The 19640-nt window shown below is 41.7% G+C and overlaps 2 protein-coding genes across 2 annotated transcripts in view; both read right to left on the reverse strand.

The window, feature by feature from the left end:
• Positions 1 to 1459: 1459 nt before the first annotated feature.
• On the reverse strand, positions 1460 to 9695 carry NDUFC2 (NADH:ubiquinone oxidoreductase subunit C2). The gene is made up of 3 exons (XM_027531693.1): positions 9325 to 9695; positions 3475 to 3618; positions 1460 to 1643 (listed from the first exon to the last, which is right to left on the reverse strand). Exons 1-3 carry the CDS (start codon positions 9491 to 9493, stop codon positions 1594 to 1596), a joined length of 363 nt encoding a protein of 120 aa, XP_027387494.1. The 5' UTR covers positions 9494 to 9695; the 3' UTR covers positions 1460 to 1593.
• A 6862-nt stretch (positions 9696 to 16557) lies between these two features.
• ALG8 (ALG8, alpha-1,3-glucosyltransferase) overlaps positions 16558 to 19640 on the reverse strand; it is a 28109-nt gene continuing 25026 nt past the window's right edge. Inside the window, exons 11-13 of the mRNA XM_027531871.1 lie at positions 18918 to 19015; positions 18525 to 18597; positions 16558 to 17188 (exon numbers count right to left, since the gene is read on the reverse strand). Of these exons, the coding sequence (XP_027387672.1) occupies positions 16957 to 17188; positions 18525 to 18597; positions 18918 to 19015 (403 nt within the window). The 3' untranslated portion in view covers positions 16558 to 16956. The remainder of the gene's footprint in view (positions 17189 to 18524; positions 18598 to 18917; positions 19016 to 19640) is intronic.

The following is a 19640-nucleotide window of genomic DNA, read 5'->3' on the forward strand; positions in this document are numbered from 1 at the left end:
CTTAGTAACTAACACTTTCACTTTCCACTGTAGACAGTGTTAGCTACTGAGCTCACTTTCCCCAGGATGTCCCAACTAAGAGCTGAGACCTCTTTGCTGTATCAGTCTCCTAGCTATTCTCCTGGTTGTGAGTTTCCTCCTTTTAAACCACCCTCTATGGTGTTGCAGAGAGCTCAGCAATATAACCATGACCACGTTCAGATCACATCAGTCACTCAGTCATGTCCGACTCTTTGCGACCCCATGAATCGCAGCACGCCAGGCCTCCCTGTCCATCACCAACTCCCAGAGTTCACTGAGACTCATGTCCATGGAGTCAGTGATGCCATCCAGCCATCTCATCCTATGTCGTCCTCTTCTCCTCCTGCCCCCAATCCTTCCCAGCATGAGTCTTTTCCAATGAGTCAACTCTTCACATGAGGTGGCCAAAGTACTGGAGTTCCAGCTTTAGCAGCATTCCTTCCAAAGAAATCCCAGGGCTGATCTCCTTCAGAATGGACTGGTTGGATCTCCTTGCAGTCCAAGGGACTCCCAAGAGTCTTCTCCAACACCACAGTTCAAAAGCATCAATTCTTCGGCACTCAGCCTTCTTCACAGTCCAACTCTCACATCCACACATGACCACAGGAAAAACCACAGCCTTGACTAGACGAACCTTTGTTGGCAAAGTAATGTCTCTGCTTTTGAACATGCTATCTAGGTTGGTCATAACTTTCCTTCCAAGGAGTAAGTGTCTTTTAATTTCATGGCTGCAGTCACCATCTGCAGTGATTTTGGAGCCCAAAAAATAAAGTCTGACACTGTTTCCACTGTTTCCCCATCTATTTCCCATGAAGTGATGGGCCCAGATGCCATGATCTTCGTTTTCTGAATGTTGAGCTTTAAGCCAACTTTTTCACTCTCCACTTTCACTTTCATCAAGAGGCTTTTTAGTTCCTCTTCACTTTCTGCCATAAGGGTGGTGTCATCTGCATATCTGAGGTTATTGATATTTCTCCCGGCAATCTTGATTCCAGTTTGTGTTTCTTCTCTGTTTAAAATCCTTTAGTGACCTTCTACTACCTAGAATCGAGTCAAAATTATTCTACATGACTCACAAAACCGTCCATCATCTGGCTTGCTTGGTTCACTCTGCACCAGAACTGGAGCAGGTGAAACTCTTCTGTAAAAGGCCATATATTAAATAGTTCAGGCTTCACAGACCATAAGGTCTCTGTCATAACCACTCAACTCTGCTGCAGAAGGAAGCAGCCATTAACATGTAAACAAATGAGCCTGGTTGTGTTCAATAAAACCGGACTGGCAGTGAGCCAGATGTGGCCCACAGGCTATTAGACTGCCAACTCTGAACTAGAACTAAACTCCATTTTAAAATCTGCCAGATGTCTTCTCAAAACTAGCTAAATGGAAACTGACCATTCTCTGATAAACTGTTTTTTTGACAAAAAGGAGTCAGAGCACTTATAATGACCATTTTAATCACAAGGTGTTAACGTTAAGAGATTAACATAAACTTCAGATGTCATAGAAACAGTTCAACAAAATACAGAAATAACTTGTATCAATTAAACCGGAGCAAACATTTTGGAGACTTCAACGCACTGGATGGAATTCTTCAAAAACTTCCCCGTAAGTTTTCTTATCTATAAAAAGAAAAATCACAAAAGATTTTAAAATCATGTTTAAAAAATCACACTTCCTAAAGAAACATTAACACTTAATATTCTTATAGGAACTGCTTTATTTTCTAGTCCTCAACCCAGCTTCCCAACCAGGCATTTTGTTCCACTGAATGAAGAACTGCTTTGAGTCTATGGTGATGTCCAGATGGTTGTCTAGAGAGGCAAAGTGCTGTCAGAGGGATCCTGGCTGAAGGAGTGGAAGCAGGATTGAACAGGGAGCGGCCCGGAGCTGAGGTGGTCAAGCTTTCCATGGCTGCACTATTGGTGCAGAAGGCTCTTTGCACACCTGCCAGTAATCTGCTGCTCAGAGAGAATGAGCCTGTGAGGCTACACGCACTGTCAGAGGGAGTTAGTGGAAACATACAGGCAAAGAGCCAGAGGTATGGGTCGAAGGACTAACTGCCACTGGGTCTCCCTCTTAGAAATCACTATTCCCAAGATCCTTCCATCTCCAACATCCAGCAATCCTGACTATTCCCATCCCAGACACAGCCACTATTCATGGCTTTGTACTAGTCTTTGAGCTCTTTACTGCAAAAAAAAAGCCGTACCCTTCTGATCCACCACAAACATCACATATATGCCTGAAGGATAAGGAAATTATTATTAAGAATCATACAATTTCAGAGTTAAGTAGGACCTTACAGATCACCATTCAGTCTGATGAGATTTAAAATGCTTAAATTGAAATGCTTACATATTTACATAAATAGGAAAATCTAAAAATCTATAAAATTACAAGTTTAAAAATTTCCTACACTCATTCATTCACGTATGCAAATATCTATATTGCATATTTGTATAAAATATAAACAAGAAAACAGCTGTATTACAGTTACATTCATAGTTGCACAAAGATAAGTAGAGTGTGGTCAGAAAATTCCTGTCTATAGCACGATGACTCTTGAGCAGGAATCTGTAGGTGCACAGGGTGGAGATGGGGCAGGAGGAAGACTCAGGGGCACCGCATGCACGCAGTGACATAGGGCAGGCTCAGGACAGCATTTCAAGCGGCACGAGCTGAGTGACACAAGATGAGGCAGGGTTCTGTGTAGGTCAGGCCAGGCATTATTTATTAAATGCCTACTATGTGTAGGTTCTGGGCTGGAGGCGGGAGAAACAAAGATGAAGCTTCAGTCCAGTGAGGAACACAGTCTGTGTGTATAATGGGGTGGATAAAAGTCTAAGTTAAGTGTTTATACCAGGCAATCAGCCTGGGGGGAAAAAGCCATCTTAATGGAGTCTTGATTTTATCCAAAAGGTAATGGATAACTATTTAAGCATATCCATATTTATCCAGAGAGATGTGATTTTGCTAAGAACAAAAGCAGAGGCAAGCTGGAGGCAAGTGCAGGAGTCTACACAAGGGATTACCAGGGCCTGAACCAGGGTGGTAGCAGTGGCAGAGAGGAGAGTTCAGAGTTGAGAATTATTTAGGGATTAGAACGGTAAGACTTGATGACTAATGAGAAGTCAGAGACAGCTGTGAAGACGATTCCCAGGCTTCTGGCTGGAGCACCCAGGTGGGCGGTAGTGCCATTCACTGGAGCAGGACACAGAAGCCCAGGAGGTCTGGGTGAGCAGGGGGGACGTGAGTCCTGTTTGCTGTTTGAGGGACGCAGAGGTGCTCAGCCAGAAACTGGATATATGAATTCAAGAGAATTTTGGTCTACAGACAAAGAGGCGGAAGTCAACAGAACACAGAAGGCCTGAAGTCACAGGCATGCGAAAGATTAACTAGGGAAAATGGCACAGAGCAAGAAAGAAGTTTTCTACAATGAACTTGAAATACCTTTTTCAGGAAAATCCTCTGGATGTGACTTTATATATGAGAACATATCGTGGTCCCTCACAGCATACATATAGTCTTGACGTTTTAAAAGATAATATCCAACAAAAACAAAGGAAGTAATATATAGAAGCTGGCGATGCAAACCTGAAATCAAAACCACAAATTCCAAAGAAAGCAAAAATCAGTCTTGTGTGTTAAAAATCACATTTTTAATGTTTTAGATACATAGTTTGTAATTTCTTCCAACATTCTTAAAAAAAAAAAAAGCTGTTGCATATGGGTATTTTGAACACACAGCTATGACCATGGAACATCTTCCTAAGGATATCTGGCAACTATGAAAAGCAACATTTTGTCTACAAATGTAACTATCAACAGAACCTAAAATTTTTTAAATTCATGTTTTATAAGTTTCTTCAAGGATAAAGGTGGATAAGCACAAAAACTTGAATGATAGACTGACAAAGGAAAAAAAAAAAGCTCTTCTTTTTTAATAGGTTAACTTTAGACCTTAGACTTACACTAACCTGCATTCCAGGACATGTTCAGGACATGATGAGTAGAGGTTAAAGCCCTCTACAAATGGTCTAAGAGCAGTTTGGTTTGTCTCCAAATACCGATTTGTATTTACATATCTAGTGGTTACTAAAACAGTACACTGTACTACAAATACATCTCATTCTCTTGTATCCTCTGAATTTTCTAATTTTGCAAGTACTACCTATTCAAAAACTATCTCTAAAAAAATCATCCTACTGGGACGTCCCTGGAGGTCCAGTGGTTAAGACTCCATGCTTCTACTGCAGGCGGTGTGCACTCGATTCCTGGTCAGGGAACTAAAATCCCACATGCTATTCAGCACAGCAAAAAAATAAAATCATCCTGTTATAATAAGACTGGAGAGGATCAAATCACATGATCTACAAAGCCAAAGTTTTAAATGTGAAGGGGAGATCCAAAGGTATTAACTTTATATAAATTTTTTTTTTTACAAAAGGCTAAGTGTAGATTTTATAGCAATGCCTATTCCCAGCCATTCTCGTATCCCACACAGGCTTTCAATCCTATAGTTTTATCTATTATCCAAGTACTGGTAACCCATTAGTAACATCGGACTCAGATACCTATCTAAACAAATATATCCAAATATCTGACAGATACGATAACCTGGATTCTCCCAAACCAACTCAGTTCCTTCCTATTCATATCTTTTTCCTGAAAGACCATTTACCCAGAAATCCAAGTCCTGGGTAATAAGCATACTAATTATCATTTTTTTTTCCACCCTTATCCTCTACATTCAGTCACTGTCAATTCTACCTAATAAATATTTCCTTAACTCATGCTCATTTATATAACTGGTTTACCTTTCATCTCATTTTCTACTCCACATTGATTCCAGCTTTTACCCTGTCACTAGAGGAATTTTTACTAAAACACAAATTAGTTCGTCAGTCCCTTCTTCAATGATGGTTAACAAGACCCCAATCTCCCGCATGTGACCTCCCAGGCCCTTCATGAGCTGACTCCTCCACCTTCATCTTCTGACACTCCCTGGTATACATATTGTGCCCAGCAACACTGAACTACTTCTAATTCCTCACATAACCCAGGCTCCTTCATACTTCTATACATCATGTACTGATTACTTCTCTGCCCAGCAATGTCCTGATCCTTCAAGGCTTAACTCACACAACACTTCTGCTAAGAAGCCTTCCTAAAACTTTCCTGGAGTTAAAAGGATGAATTCATCCCTCATGATATGTAAACTGCTATAGTAATTATTTCTCCCTCTACTACCAGGCAAAGTCAATGTTTCGCTCATCTTTATATATTAGCACACAGACAGCACTTAATAAATAGGCAATAAATGGATGAATGGTCTTGGGCAAATCAATTTACTACCTCTAAAACAATAATACCTAACCGTTTTTCACAGTAGTTACTAAAAGTGTTTTGGGAAAAATTGTAAAACAATAAAAATACAAAATATCACTATGATCTGGGATTGGACAGCACTCAGACTATTTTGCATTCTCCCTTACCCCGAAAGCAGCTTCCCTGTTAGCTCAGTTAGTAAAGAATCTGCCTGCAATGCAGGAGACCCTGGTTCGATTCCTGGGTTGGGAAGATACCCTGGAGAAGATAGGCTAGCCACTCCCGTATTCCTGGGTTTCCCTTGTGGCTCAGCTGCTAAAGAATCCGCCCGCAATGCGGGAGACCTGGGTTCAACCCCTGGGTTGGGAAGATCCCCTGGAGAAGGGAAAGGCTACCCACGTCAGTATTCTGGCCTGGAGAATTCCATGAACTCTATAGTCCATGGGATCACAAAGAGTAGGACACGACCAAGCAATTTCACTTCACTTCACTTTACCCAGAAAGGAGATTCCCAGGTGGCACTAGTGGTAAAGAACCCACTTGTCAATGCAGGAGACATAAGAGATGCAGGTTCGATTCCTGGGTCAGGAAGATCCCCTGGAGGAGAGCATGACAACCCACTCCAATATTCTTGCCTGGAGAATCCCATGGACAGAGGAGCCTGGTGGGCTACAGTCCATGGGGTCACAAAGAGACACAACTGAACTGACTTAGCACTGAATAGCACAGCACTTACCCCAGCCACTGCTTCCCCTAATGAGCCACCTGTAATACCACAAAGTGTGCTGTGTTTTCCCATGTGCCACTGGACTAGATAACAGACCCAGACTCTCTGTGTTTACCCATATCCTGCACAGAAGATAGGCATGGCCTGGCCTCTTCTCAAGTCCCCATTTCCCTAGCCTCTTCTCTTTCAGCAGTGGTCTCCCTCTCACCATATACACAATCCCTTCACAATCATTTTCCTCTTTTTTCCTTTACTCAGTTGACCTAAACTTGAAAGCCACAGTGCTCTTTGCAGAACACAATAAATTACTCTTACCTTAGACTAGAAATCAATACAGATGAAGTTTTGCAGACTACACTTATATACTAAGTCTAACTTTAGGGCAGGTGAGCGGTATCCAGAAACAAGGGTTTAAAAATAGGTGATGGGAGAAAAGCTTAAGAAAAAACTGTATTTAATATTTTCTGTGTACTTGAAAAAGATCTGCACAGATATCCCAACTACCTAGAGAATGCCAGATACTCTCCATGGTCACAGCTGGAAAAAATCCACCATGTATTCCTCCTTCCCCATTCTTCCTACTCTATCTGTATAAGTTTGTATCAGAATTCATCTTTTTCATAGATATGCCCATCTGGTTTGTAAATCTCTGGATGGTTCTATATTTCCTTGTTATCTACACATTCATTCAATAAATACTCACTGAGCATTACTATTCGGCAGACATTGAACTAGATAAATACAGTATGCATTCAATAAATGCTGCTGAGGGTAACGATTTCAATAAAGTTCTCAAGGCCTGAATTTTCCAAAGCAACAAGGGAAACTCAGGAACTCTGACCCCTAGGCCTGGGCTACGTGCTTTACATTCATCATCCCCCCTAGTTCTCACAGCCACACAAAGAGGTAGATACCATCCCTATTTCACAGATGAGGAAACTAAAGCTCACAGAAATAAGTAACTTCTCCAGAATCAAATGGCGAGTAGGGAGGAGGAGGTGCATCAAATTCGAAAGCTTGTGCTCTTAACCACTATGTTCTTCGGTCTCCCAGAAAAGGCACAAAACATTCTTTGACAACAGCAAGGTGAGATTAAGTGATACAAACTTCAAATTTCAGCCAATCTTTTCTTCTTCTGGAACACCATCTCTCTGATCTGAACCTTCTTCAGACTCCTAAAGTACTGTCTGCTCACCCAGCTATCAAAACACCTGTCACGCCTAGACTCATACCTGCTTGTCTCACTGACCCAATTAGGAGTTCCTCAAGAGCAGGTCAGTATTTCTCCTCCCATACCCAATGTGTAACACTGCCTGGCACAGAGAAAAAGCTCAGTCAGGACTCAACAAATATACAGTAAACTGTGCAACAAGAGCTAAGCAAAGGGAAACCTGTTAGCACCTTCTGTGTGCCACATTTACCTATAGATTCTCACTTAATTCTCACAAAAAAATTTGCAAAGATGAATTATTCTCACTTTATAGGTGAGGAAACTTAAGCTCTGATCAAGTAACTTGCCCAAAGTGACAGAAATGGGAAGCAGTGGGGCAAGGCCATTTAACTCCAAAGTGGACCTCTTTCCATTACACCAAGTAACAGGCCTGGGCAGTGTGGAGTTGTGATAAAAAGGGAGAACACTCCATAGTTCCTAGTGGCAGAAATGGACAAAGATCACTCATTTCTGTGGAGTGGGGTCATGTCCAAGGCAGATGGGGTTTCAAGTCTATTTGAGCCCTGGAAATGCTGACATCTGGTGGGTTGGGAGTCAACCTCCAGGCATACATACACCTGGGAGGCAAAAGAGGCACAAGGGAGTGATTTCTGGTTGCCTGAAAGAGTGTAAGTTCCTCAGTCATGCCCGACTCTTTGCCACCCCATGGATTGTAGCCGGCCAACTCCTCTGTCCATGGAATACTCCAGGCAAGAATACTGGAGTGGGTTGCCATTTCCTTCTCCTGGTTTCCTGAACCACTGAATTAGTTTTCTTCCTAACTGGGCTTTTTGGCTCCAGTTTCTAACAAAGTCAACCTTTTAAAACACAAGTCCAATCACTGTATTTCCTTGGCAGCTTTCAAAAATTATGTAAGGTTCCCGACTGCCTGGAGAATAAATGGCCACAATCTACCTAAATCTTTGTTGCCTTATCACCCTACTCTGCACTTACTCATCATCAACTGCCCTCCCATCCCCATGCTCTTGCTTCCATTCACTCTCAGTAGCTTCCCATGGCCTGGAAGGCTCTCTCCAAGAATTCCTCTGACAGATCATGGCTAAATTCAAAAATATCTCTTATAAAGTTTCCCTCTTTTCCCTTGGGAAATCCACAGACTTTAGCACAGTTACTGTGTCTCTTGGGCTTCCCAGGTGGCTCAGAGGTAAAGAATCTGCCTGCCAATGCAGGGGATGCAGGTTCCATCCCTAGGTGAGGAAGATCCCCTGGAGAAAGAAACAGCAACCCACTCCAGTATTCTTGCCTGGAGAATTCCATGGACTGAGGAGCCAGGCTGGGCCCATGGGGGTCGCAGAGTCAGACACGACTGGGCACGCACACAGTGTGTCACTTATTATCACGGCTGGTCTCCGACAGGTGGACACGGACTTACTGGGAAAGACAGCCTGCTACTCAATGTGAGGTCCCCAGACCAGCAGTGGCTGGGAGACTGGGACCACGAGGCCTTTCTCTCTCCAGGGCTAATGAATCAGAATCTGCATTTTAACAAGACCCTCAACTTATCAGTATGCACATTAAATCTGAGAAGTGCTGGTTCTCAAAGTAGACTCTTGGGGTTTACAAACACTGTGCTACTTACGACCTTGGTCAGGCTGCTTTAACCTTTCTAAGGCTGTATCCCCACTGTGGCTAATGCTCCCCACTCTATCTTACCCCATGGCGTTTGATGACTAAATGCTATAACGTAGGTTTAGTAGAGCACTGGATAGACTGAGAGCTAATTTTTGCACCCCTACAAAGCGAAATGAGAGGGGAGCAAGCAGTTCCGTCCGGGGTCCTTCACAGACTCACTGCGAGGTCGTGGGTTGCGCTGCATCTGTTTCCTGAAATGACACTCTAGCCGGCCCGATTCTGAGAAGCTCAAGGGGAGCGGATACCTGAGACAGGCGAGACAGGGCCAGTTAACGCGAAAAGGCCCGGAAAAGCGGAGGCACCCAGGCAGCCTAAGGCAGAGCCGGCCCTCAGCCCTACGACCCCAGCTCCTCCCGGCCGATCCCGTCTGCGCAGCCCTCACCGGCCAACAGCACCGGCCTCCGCCGGATCGCGTTATCAATCAGGCCGGAGCAGTAGCCCAAGAAGCCTACGAAGGCCAGCCGCGGGTCCGTCAGTTTCGGCGGCGGCAGGCTCCGGGCCTCATCAGGCAGGAACTGGAAGGTAGCTCGGCCCTGCCGTCCAGTCATCATTGTGACGCCGTTCCCACTTGAGGCCTTGCCTCAGGCCTTCAACTACAAAGAAAACCACAGGGACCACTGCAGGGGCCCAGGCTGAAGATTTCACCTCCGAGCGCTAGGCTGAAGGGCATGGCGCAGGGCGGTGCGGCACGCAAAGGCTTCCCCGGGCGCGCTGCTGCCGGAACCGCGCGCGCGAGGTTCCGGGCTACTAAGTATCCCAAGTCGCTAGTCTCCCGGGCGGCGCTAAAGCCACAAGTAGAAGTTCGGGGGTTAGGTACCTATCGAGCACTACAATAAACGAGGCAAACCCGGAGAAGACTAGGAGACGTTGCTTTTTTCACCCAGTCTCCCTTGCCCGCTGGAGAAGGAAACGGCAACCCACTCCAGTGCTCTTGTCTGGAGAATCCCATGGACAGAGAGAAGCCTGGTGAGCTACAGTCCATGGGGACGCAGTCAGACACGACCGAGCGACTAACACACACCCTTGCCCACAATTGTCTCTCCTTCCTCCGCCCTCGAGTGTTCCTTCGGCAAGAATTTATTTTTGTATCCAAAACCCCACGTAGGCTTGATGGGTAGTTTTAAGCAACGTAATTAATTGACATCAAATAAAAACGAGTTTTCTTTTTCTGAGTTTCCCGTCGTTCATCTGCATAGGAACACCCTTCACAAAGCCTAAAATTAAGGTCCAGCCAGCCATAAAGAATTCGGAGAATCCCAGGGCGGGATCATTTAGCTAAACTCTCGAAATTCAGTCTGGGTCTTTAGGTCCTTGCACGTCGCTGAGGGACGAGGTGTTTCCTAAAGTTTTGAAGAATGGAAGAAAAAAAAAAGAGAGAGAGAGAATCTATAATATTCTGCCAAGTAATTGTCCAGTCTCTGGTCACCTGCCTCCAACTCCGATCTTTGAAAAGCTCTCTGTTTAGACAGCCCTTGTTTAGACAGCTGAAATGTCTTCAACATTTTACTTAGAAGAATGCTGATTAAACCAGAGGTTAACGCAAAGCCGTATGCCTCAGGTATTGATTTCCAAAGTGGAAGAATTAAGTATCAACTAATAAAGGATGAGACTCTTATGCCTACAAAAGGACTCCCAGATCTGTAACATTTAAAGTTAGGATCTTCCAAAGGAATGTATATTGGAACAGTTTCTTGAAGTTTAAGCTGTTTGACATAGTAATTACCTGAGAATCTGCCTTATGTAAATACCAGTGTGACACATGAAAGAGGTGTTTTTTTTTTTTTTTTTCACAGTCTTTAGATTTTATTTATTTAGCTGCGCCTTGGTTGCTGCCAGCGGATTTTTCTCTAGTTGTGGGTCAGGGTTTAGTTGCCTATTAGCAAGTGGGGCCTTAGTTCCTTGCCCAGGGATCTAACCTGTATCTGCTGTATTGGAAGGTGGATTCCTAACCAGGGAAGAAGTCCTTGCACACTCTTTTTATTTTTTTAAAACCATAGTGTTTCTTTTAAAATTATACCAAAAGAGTGAAAACCATAAAAAATCTACCTTCAGTTCAGTTCAGTCGCTCAGTTGTGTCCCACTCTTTGCGACCCCATGAATTGCAGCACGCCAGGCCTCCCTGTCCATCACCAACTCCCGGAGTTCACTCAGACTCATGTCCATCAAGTCAGTGATGCCATCCAGCCATCTCATCCTCTGTCGTCCCCTTCTCCTCCTGCCCCCAATCCCTCCCAGCATCAGAGTCTTTTCCAATGAGTCAACTCTTCACATGAGGTGGCCAAAGTACTGGAGTTTCAGCTTTAGCATCAGTCCTTCCAAAGAACACCCAGGGCTGATCTTCTTCAGAATGGACTGGTTGGATCTCCTTGCAGTCCAAGGGACTCTCAAGAGTCTTCTCCAACACCACAGTTCAAAAGCATCAATTCTTCGGCGCTCAGCTTTCTTCACAGTCCAACTCTCACATCCATACATAGAATTATGTTAATTTTGAATACTAGATGATGTTAGGCAAACACAAATATTCAATATTGCTTAAATATTCTTCTCCACAGTCTTCTCGGTCCACTCTCTCTCTCTTTTAAGAAACTTAAGACCTACAAAAACAAAAAATACAAAGAACAGTATAACAAATACCCATATGCTGTCACCCAGAATTGTTAATATTTTGTCATATTTTAAAAGGAAATAAAACACTATAAATATAGAACCCTTTCCCATCCTCCTCGGAGACAATCATGAGTTTAGTATACACTTACAGTTCACTTTTTATATTTTTACATATATTTAGTATGTCTTATGCTTTAAAATTTACATAAATTGTACAATTCAGTGTTTCTGTTTTCTCTCACTTTCATCATTCCACATGTTTTGAGAGCCATCCATGATGATATAAGATCAAGCTCATTCCTTTTGATTACTGTATGATATTCCATTATATAAGTAAGTTACATTTTAGTCACCCATTAACCTTTTGATGGATATTTAAGTTGTGTTCCATTTCTTTTTGATTTACTTAAGACTGTAGTCCACAGTCTAGGGTCTAGAGAAGCTTTGGGGTATGTTAACCAGGACTAAGAGACATACAAGAATATTATATTACAAGGAGTAATATCCATTAGTAATAGCCCCAAACTAGAAACATTTAAAATGTCCATTAAGAGCAGAATAGAGGATAAATTGCCATGTTTTCATTCAAAGGTATATCCAGTGTGATGAACTTAAAAAAAAGGATCATGTTAAAAAAAAGATTAAAAGATCAGAGAAAAAGAGATGTTAGAATACAATAAATGATCCCATGTATAAAGTTCAATATTAGGCAAATATATACTATTTAGAGATATCCATATTAGTAGTAAAATTATAAAGAAAAGCATGAGAAGGATTAACACAAATATTTAGAATATTTAGTTACCTCTGTGGGATCTTCTTGGACCAGGAATCAAACCCATGTCCCCTGTGTTGTCAAGTGGATTCTTAACCACTGGACCACCAGGGAAATCCAGTAACTTTTTTTGGGATAAATTAAAATTTTAACTTTTTAAGTTGTGGTAAAAAACATAACATTAAACTTATCATCTTAACCATTTCTAAGTGTATAGTTCAGTAGTGTTAAGTATATTCACATTGTTGTATAACAGATCTATAGAACTTTAATCTTGCAAAACTGAAACTCTCTATCATTGAATGCTAATCCCTTTTCCCTCCTACCCCCAGCCCTTGGTAACTGCCTTCCTTCTTTCTGTTTCTATGATTTTGACCACTTCAGATACATAGGAGTGGAATTACAGTCTTTTGTGACTGGCTTATTTCATTTAGCAGAATGTCCTTGAAGTTTATCCATGTTGTTCCATGTGACAGGATTTCCTCCTCCTCCCTTGTTTTTTTGGCCTCACCACATGGCTTACAGGAACTTAGTTCCCCAACCAGAGATGGAACCCCAGCCCTTGGCAGTGAAAGTGTGGAGTCCTAACCACCGGACCAGGGAATTCCCAGGATTTCCTTTCCTTTTAAGGCTGCATAATACTCCGTTGTAAAATGTATATGCAACATTTTTTATCTACCTGTCCATCTGTTGATGTCCATTTGGGTTGTTTCCACCTCCTAGCTATTGTGAAATAATGCTATAATGAACACAGATATGCAAAAATCGCTTCAAGATCCTACTTTGAATTCTTTTGGATATATACCTGAAAGTGGGATTGATGATTCATATGGAAATTGTATTTTTTGAGGAATCTTCATACTGTTTCTCCCCAATGGCTGAACCATTTTGCTTAAGGGTTCTATTTTCTCCACATTCTTGCCAACACTTATTTTCCATTCTTTTGATAGTGACCATCCTGTAAGTGTGTGGTTTTGATTTGCATTTTTCTTATGATTAGTGATGTTGAGCATCTTTTCATATGCTTGTAGGCCATTTGTATATGTTTGGAGAATTATCTATTCAGTCCTTTGTCCATTTTTAAATTGAGTTGCTTGGTTCTTTTTGTTGTTGGGCTGTAGAAGAGACCTGTATATTCTGTATATTAATCCCTTATCAAATATACGATTTCCAAATATTTTCTTTCATTCCATAGGTTGCCTTTTCACTCTATTGCTTTTTTTGAAAGTGAAAGTCGCTCAGTCGTGTCCAACTCTTTTGTGACCCCATGGACTATACAGTTCACAGAATTCTCCAGGCCAGAATACTGGAGTGGGTAGCTGTTTCCCTTTCCGGGGTTCTTCCCAACCCAGGGATCAAACTCAGGTCTCCTGCATTGCAGGTAGATTCTTTACCAGCTGAACTACCAGGGAAGCCCTGTTTCTTTTGAGGCATAGTCCAATTTGTCAATTTTTGCTTTTGGTGCCATGTTTTTGGTGTCATATCCAAGAAAATCACTACCGAATCTAATGTCCTACAGCTTTCCACCTATGTTTTCTTCTAGGAGTCATCTTCCTGGCTCTTACATCTCTCTAGACACTAGAATATAAATTCTTGAGTGCAGGAATATGTCTTTCTTGTTCACCTTTTGATCTCCAGCACCTAGCACAGCATATGACACTCAATAGGAACTCAGCAAATATTTGAAGCAAGAATGAATTGCTTTTCAAACTTTAGGAAGGATAAAAAGCGGGTAATACCTAGCATAACACCTGTTATGTAGTATGCTTTCAGTAGAAAGGGCCACAATGTGTGGGACCTCCCCTTTGTGTATCCTTTGAAGGGTTGTCACGATAGGAATAGAACATCATTGGAAAAGACTCTGATGCTGGGAGGGATTGGGGGCAGGAGGAAAAGGGGATAACAGAGGATGAGATGGCATCACCGACTCAATGGACGTGTTTGAGTAAACTCCGGGAGATGGTGATGGACAGGGAGGCCTGGCGTGCTGTGATTCATGGGGTCGCAAAAGTCAGACACGACTGAGTGACTGAACTGAACTGAACTATGGTTTCAGAGATCAACTGGTAAGTTAGAGGAAAAAAATATGAATTCAGCATTAAATGCCTTAAGAAACAGCTGCACATGTGGAAGGAGATGCTTTACACAATGTTGAACACCTCAACACTGCCTAATCAGCTATCTATTCATTCAGGAAAACTGTAAAAAATGAATCCTCCCTGAGTGCTCTTCTGAGAGGCTCTAGGATTCTGTACGTAGGTATACTATGGGTCCAGTCCTTTTTATAGCTGTCTTATGTAACCTGCTACAGTTGCTGATGGACAGTACACTCTGTGCTTCAGAGGATGTTAAGGTGATAACAGGATGAAGCACTCTTTGCTTCAGATGGAGAAAATTAATTTGACAACAGGATGCTCTGTGCTTTGGACAAGCTGGTCCCTTACAGTTAGATGTGTATCTTAGCAAGAATTTTAATGAACCCAGATTCTTGCATCTTCCTATATGCAGAAGAGCACTAAAATTATTGAGATGTCTGTTCTTCGTGACTAGCAGTAATCTTTTACCAAAATGTATACTTGAGTGCATGTATTCTCTAGCCCCAAAGTCACATATATACTTGAACCTCCCCCCTCCTCTTCAGAGCAGTTCTCTCAGAGTTAACGAGAAGCTATTTCCTAGGCTACAGCCTTTACTACAGTCCCTGAATAAACCTGAAACAACTCCTATGTTGCGTGTGTGTTTTTCAGTCAACACTTCTGAGACTGAAAAAAAACCCAAAAACATTTACTGACCTTTCTATAATGTGGAGATGCCGAATACAGGACTTTATTGTGAGAAACTAAAGGCTGTATTGATTCAGGGTTTTGAGGTTTATAAAATGGTTCTAATTTCAGTTGTCATTAGCACAGTAGCTCACGTCTTTGGAGCACAAAAAAGCAGGTAGGTGGGCCGAAATAATTTTTTATTTTTACCATGATTATACTGGAAGAGTAATTTTATCTAACTGCTTAAGAGTAAAACATCTTTTTCAAAGATTTTAATAGAATGTTTTTTCCTCCCATTAAGTGCAAACGGAAACTGCATGGACTACGCATAGGGGGCAATTCTCTCTGACACTGAAGTGCTCCCTTTACAAACAGTAGTTTCTAGGTGGGAATTATTAACACGGAGAACGATGCCAGTGTTGGGCTGGAAAGAGGGCATCTTCTTCCCGCCCAGTTCTGGCTCTATCTCCTCAACCTGGGAAAATGTATTGTGATCAAGAATACCAAGTCCTTCCCACTTTTCTTTTCCTTCCACTTGTTAAATTTTGGTACACTGCATATAAAATTAAACAGCCAGTAAAAAATGGGCTTCACATATATCTTGTTTAAATTTTGATAGTAACTTTGCTTGTTTTCACTTACAGATTTCAGAACATTTTGAAGTTGAATCTTGAAGTGCAGACAATCAAGCGATAGGGTATAAAAGTCAGCAGAGAGAGGGAAGAAAGGAAGTGGCAGGAAATGAAAGGAAGCAGAGGTAGGAAATAGCACAGCGCACCGGGAATTCTGTTGGGACAGCTGGAGCACACGGCACAACGGGCAACTGTGCGGAGGAAAAGAGGCTAGAGAGGCTGTGCTTCCCCCCTCCTTTGGCAAATATCCCTCATCTCTGAATGAGACTCAAAAGAAGACTTGGAAAATAGAGTGAATTTAAGAGATGGATAACTGGATTAGCACCCCAGGATTCTATTGACCTTGGACTCTCTCTGATCTTCTTAGGGGGACAATGGGTAAATAAAATGTGAAGGTTCCTAGTGACAGCTAGATAAACGTTGGCTGAATTGGAATGTGCTGCAGATATTAGGCAATCTGGGGTCCTGGTTAAAGTGTATGAAGTACTCTCAAGGTACGGGGAGGACTAGATTGGGCTGGGGAAAAAAAACAGTTAAGACTGTTCACACAGGAAAGTTTAAGGAGTGACCCTACCGAATTTGGAGTACTTGCTTTTAGAATAAATGAACTGCAGAAGATGTCCTTAACTCAATGTAAGAGCAGAGTGGCTTATAATCTCCGCTGACAAACCGAACAGTTCATTAAATATTGTCTTTGTGAGTACTGTCGATGCATAATTTCAATGGAATAAAAAAAGCACCTCCTGGAACAAGGTGTACAGAATGGGGATTAGTGCACACCATTTGTTGTGTGCACACCAATAGGAAAATGGAGGAGCTGGAAATAATCCAAAAAGTTTTTTGTGCAGAAATACAAAATAGTATTTTATTTATACTTCCCTTAGCACATGATCTTAATTATGCTTTATATCCTGATGATGGTTATTATAGGCTACAAAAAATCACGCTGTTGATCAGATTCCCTTCTTGCCTAGAGCAAGCACAGCAGTCTCAATGACAATTTTAAAAGGGGAAGGCGAGATTTGTTTCAGATGTATTTCACTGCTTATGGAGGACAAGTGGCTTCTCACCATGGTGACAATCAGGTTGCTAGGCTGGGCAAGGCCAAGTTTACAAGAATGGTCCTCCCACAGATTTACTGAAATGAATGCTTCATGCTACCAGCAACTTTCTTCAAGTTCTGATTAACTTCCCATGAAATAATTGCTTGGAATACATCCAAGCAGTTCCTTTACTCATTGCTTCTTTGTCTTGCCGACAGGAGGGTCAATCAGTACGGAAACATACAGTTTGAGCCAAGCATATGTGATGCCCACTGCACAATACACTGAGGTCAGTAACAAAGGGATAAACGGGTACTTCAGGTTCCAGGAGGTGAAAGGGAATACAAATTCACAGAAGACTTCCAGAGGTCCCAGGCCAAGGAGGTAGAAAGTTTCCATCCAATTAAAAAGAGGCTTTTCTTTTCTGAAGAAAAAAGGAGAGAAGTCTGACTTTAGATGAGTCATTCTGCTTTTGCAAACATTTCTCAACTAAAGCTGCCCAACTGCACTGTCTTGATGTGCAGTGCAGCTAAAGCCAGAGTCAAAAGAATGCAAAAAATTTCACATTTAGAGAAAAGTGATAAAACTATATCATTCTATTAACTCAACAATCCAAATTATCCAGTCATCATCGATGCTGTCACTTAGCTGAAGTTGCTGAGGGAGAACTAGCTATGCATTTGGAAGAGGGAAGGGGGCTGGATACTGTGATGCTGGAATAAGAATATGGTAATCAGTACATAATTTTTGTTTGGTAAAGTCATATACAATTTGTTAACCATTTTTTATTGTAATTAAGTAGTAGTAAGTATATTGATAATGTTGTGTAACCATGACCATCGTCTACTTTCAAAACATTTTCAACACCCTAAAAAGAATCTTTTGAGACAGTAAAGCTGGATAGGTGCTCCCTATCCAGCACCACCACCGCTCGCTCCCACAGGTCCCTGTAACCACTGATTTACTTTCTGTCTCTATGAATTTGCATAGTGTAGATATTTCATGGCAACCCATTCCAGTACTCTTGCCTGGAAAATCCCATGGATGGAGGAGCCTGGTGGGCTGCAATCCATGGGGTCATGAAGAGTTGGACGTGACTAAGCGACTTTACTTTCATGCATTGGAGAAGGAAATGGCAACCCACTCCAGTGTTCTTGCCTGGAGAATCCCAGGGACGGGGGTGCCTGGTGGGCTGCCATCTATGGGGTCCCACAGAGTCGGACACGACTGAAGCAACTTAGCAGCAGCAGCAGCTATTTCATATAAATGAAATCATACAATATTTGTCCTTTTTGTGTCTGGCTTATTCAGAGTGATGGAATATGAGTAATTTCTCCTGCTATTGCTGATATTCAGAGAAGGTAATGGCACCCCACTCCAGTACTCTTGCCTGGAAAATCCCATGAATGGAAAAGCCTGGTAGGCTGCAGTCAATGGGGTCGCTAAGAGTCGGACATGACTGAGCGACTTCCCTTTCACTTTTCTCTTTCCTGCATTGGAGAAGGAAATGGCAACCCACTCCAGTGTTCTTGCCTGGAGAATCCCAGGGACGGGGGAGCCTGGTGGGCTGCCGTCTATAGGGTCGCACAGAGTCGGACACGACTGTAGTGACTTAGCAGCAGCAGCAGCATTGCTGATGTTTTGTAAGGTTGTGATATTACCACTAATACTTAAAAAATTAAAATGTAAAAGACTTAATCATTTAGGAGTAAACATTTCACAAGAGTAAAAAGAATTTTAAATGTACTTTTTTAGATTACCTGAACAGAGTCTTCAGTGAGGAAATACTATAGATGGTAAACAGTAACATGAGTATGATTTTAATGGGAAGTTCTGTTAAAAGAATAAAAAGGTACATATGATGATTAAGTTGGTAAGAGGAAGGTTTATGATACTTTAGGGAATACTTAAAGGAATATAATCACACTGACATAGCTATATAGTGCTAGGAATGCTTTTTGAGCTTAACTATGCATTTTTGTGACATCTAAAGATACTGAGAATTAGGGATATATTGGAGGTTTTATTTAAAAGAATGGATGAGCTCTCTCTAAGAGACTTTAAGGTAGTTTAAATCAGATAGCACTGATCTGCAAGCGCTGATGTAAAGGCATGACAATCAGATAGATCTCTCTTAAAAAGAAGCTATTTACCTGGTGCAGTGAAGAGCAGAGGGAAGAGGGAATAATGTCCTGTTGTGGTCAGAATCAGAAAAATTGAAGCATCTACTGCTTTTCCCACCGATAAGAGGCTAAAAATAAAAATTCTCAAATAATTCTTAGTGTAATTCATTAAAACATCAAATGAAGCTTATACTTGCAAATAGCTATACATATATATATATATCATATTATTTCTAGAACTGGCTTTGCATAAAACATATTAATCTTTGCTACAAGTCCAATTCAATTGAGAATATTAATTTTTTTAGTGGGAAACTTGAAGCAATACATAGAAGAATGTACTACACTGAATCATGGAACATTCAAAAAAGAATCTTGTCTCTCTGAGTAACTGCCTCCTCAAAGAAAGGAATATTGTGGGGTTGGGAGCTGCTTAATGGTGGTAGACAGGGAAACTGGACTTGAGAGTTTTATTTCCAACCCTATAGCTCTTCTTTGGGACAATGCCCCACATGTCCTGGTGTTCAATTAGAATTCTAACTAAAGACATTAGGAATTTTGCCCTGTTGAACTCAGACAAGACATGTACTGATCTGACATATTTGCTTAATGTTCTTTCAGAGCTTAAATGACGTCTCTCAGGATTTAAGAAAAAGCTTAAGAAAAGGGCTAATTCTATTACCATCTATGTAACTGGGTTTCAGTTGTATATAAAATAGACACATTGTGCTTTTTTTTTTTTCCCCCAGCATG

Source organism: Bos indicus x Bos taurus, chromosome 29, assembly GCF_003369695.1.
Source record: "Bos indicus x Bos taurus breed Angus x Brahman F1 hybrid chromosome 29, Bos_hybrid_MaternalHap_v2.0, whole genome shotgun sequence".
Classification (NCBI taxonomy): Eukaryota; Metazoa; Chordata; class Mammalia; order Artiodactyla; family Bovidae; genus Bos; species Bos indicus x Bos taurus.

Coding starts and splice junctions, on each gene's coding strand:
- NDUFC2 (XM_027531693.1), bottom strand. CDS start 9,493: ATGATGACTGGACGGCAGGGCCGAGCTACCTTCCAGTTCCTGCCTGAT. Junction 3,619..9,324: donor GAGGCCGGTGCTGTTGGCCG/GTGAGGGCTGCG, acceptor TTTTGATTTCAG/GTTTGCATCGCCAGCTTCTA. Junction 1,644..3,474: donor AGAGGATTTTCCTGAAAAAG/GTATTTCAAGTT, acceptor TTCTTTTTATAG/ATAAGAAAACTTACGGGGAA.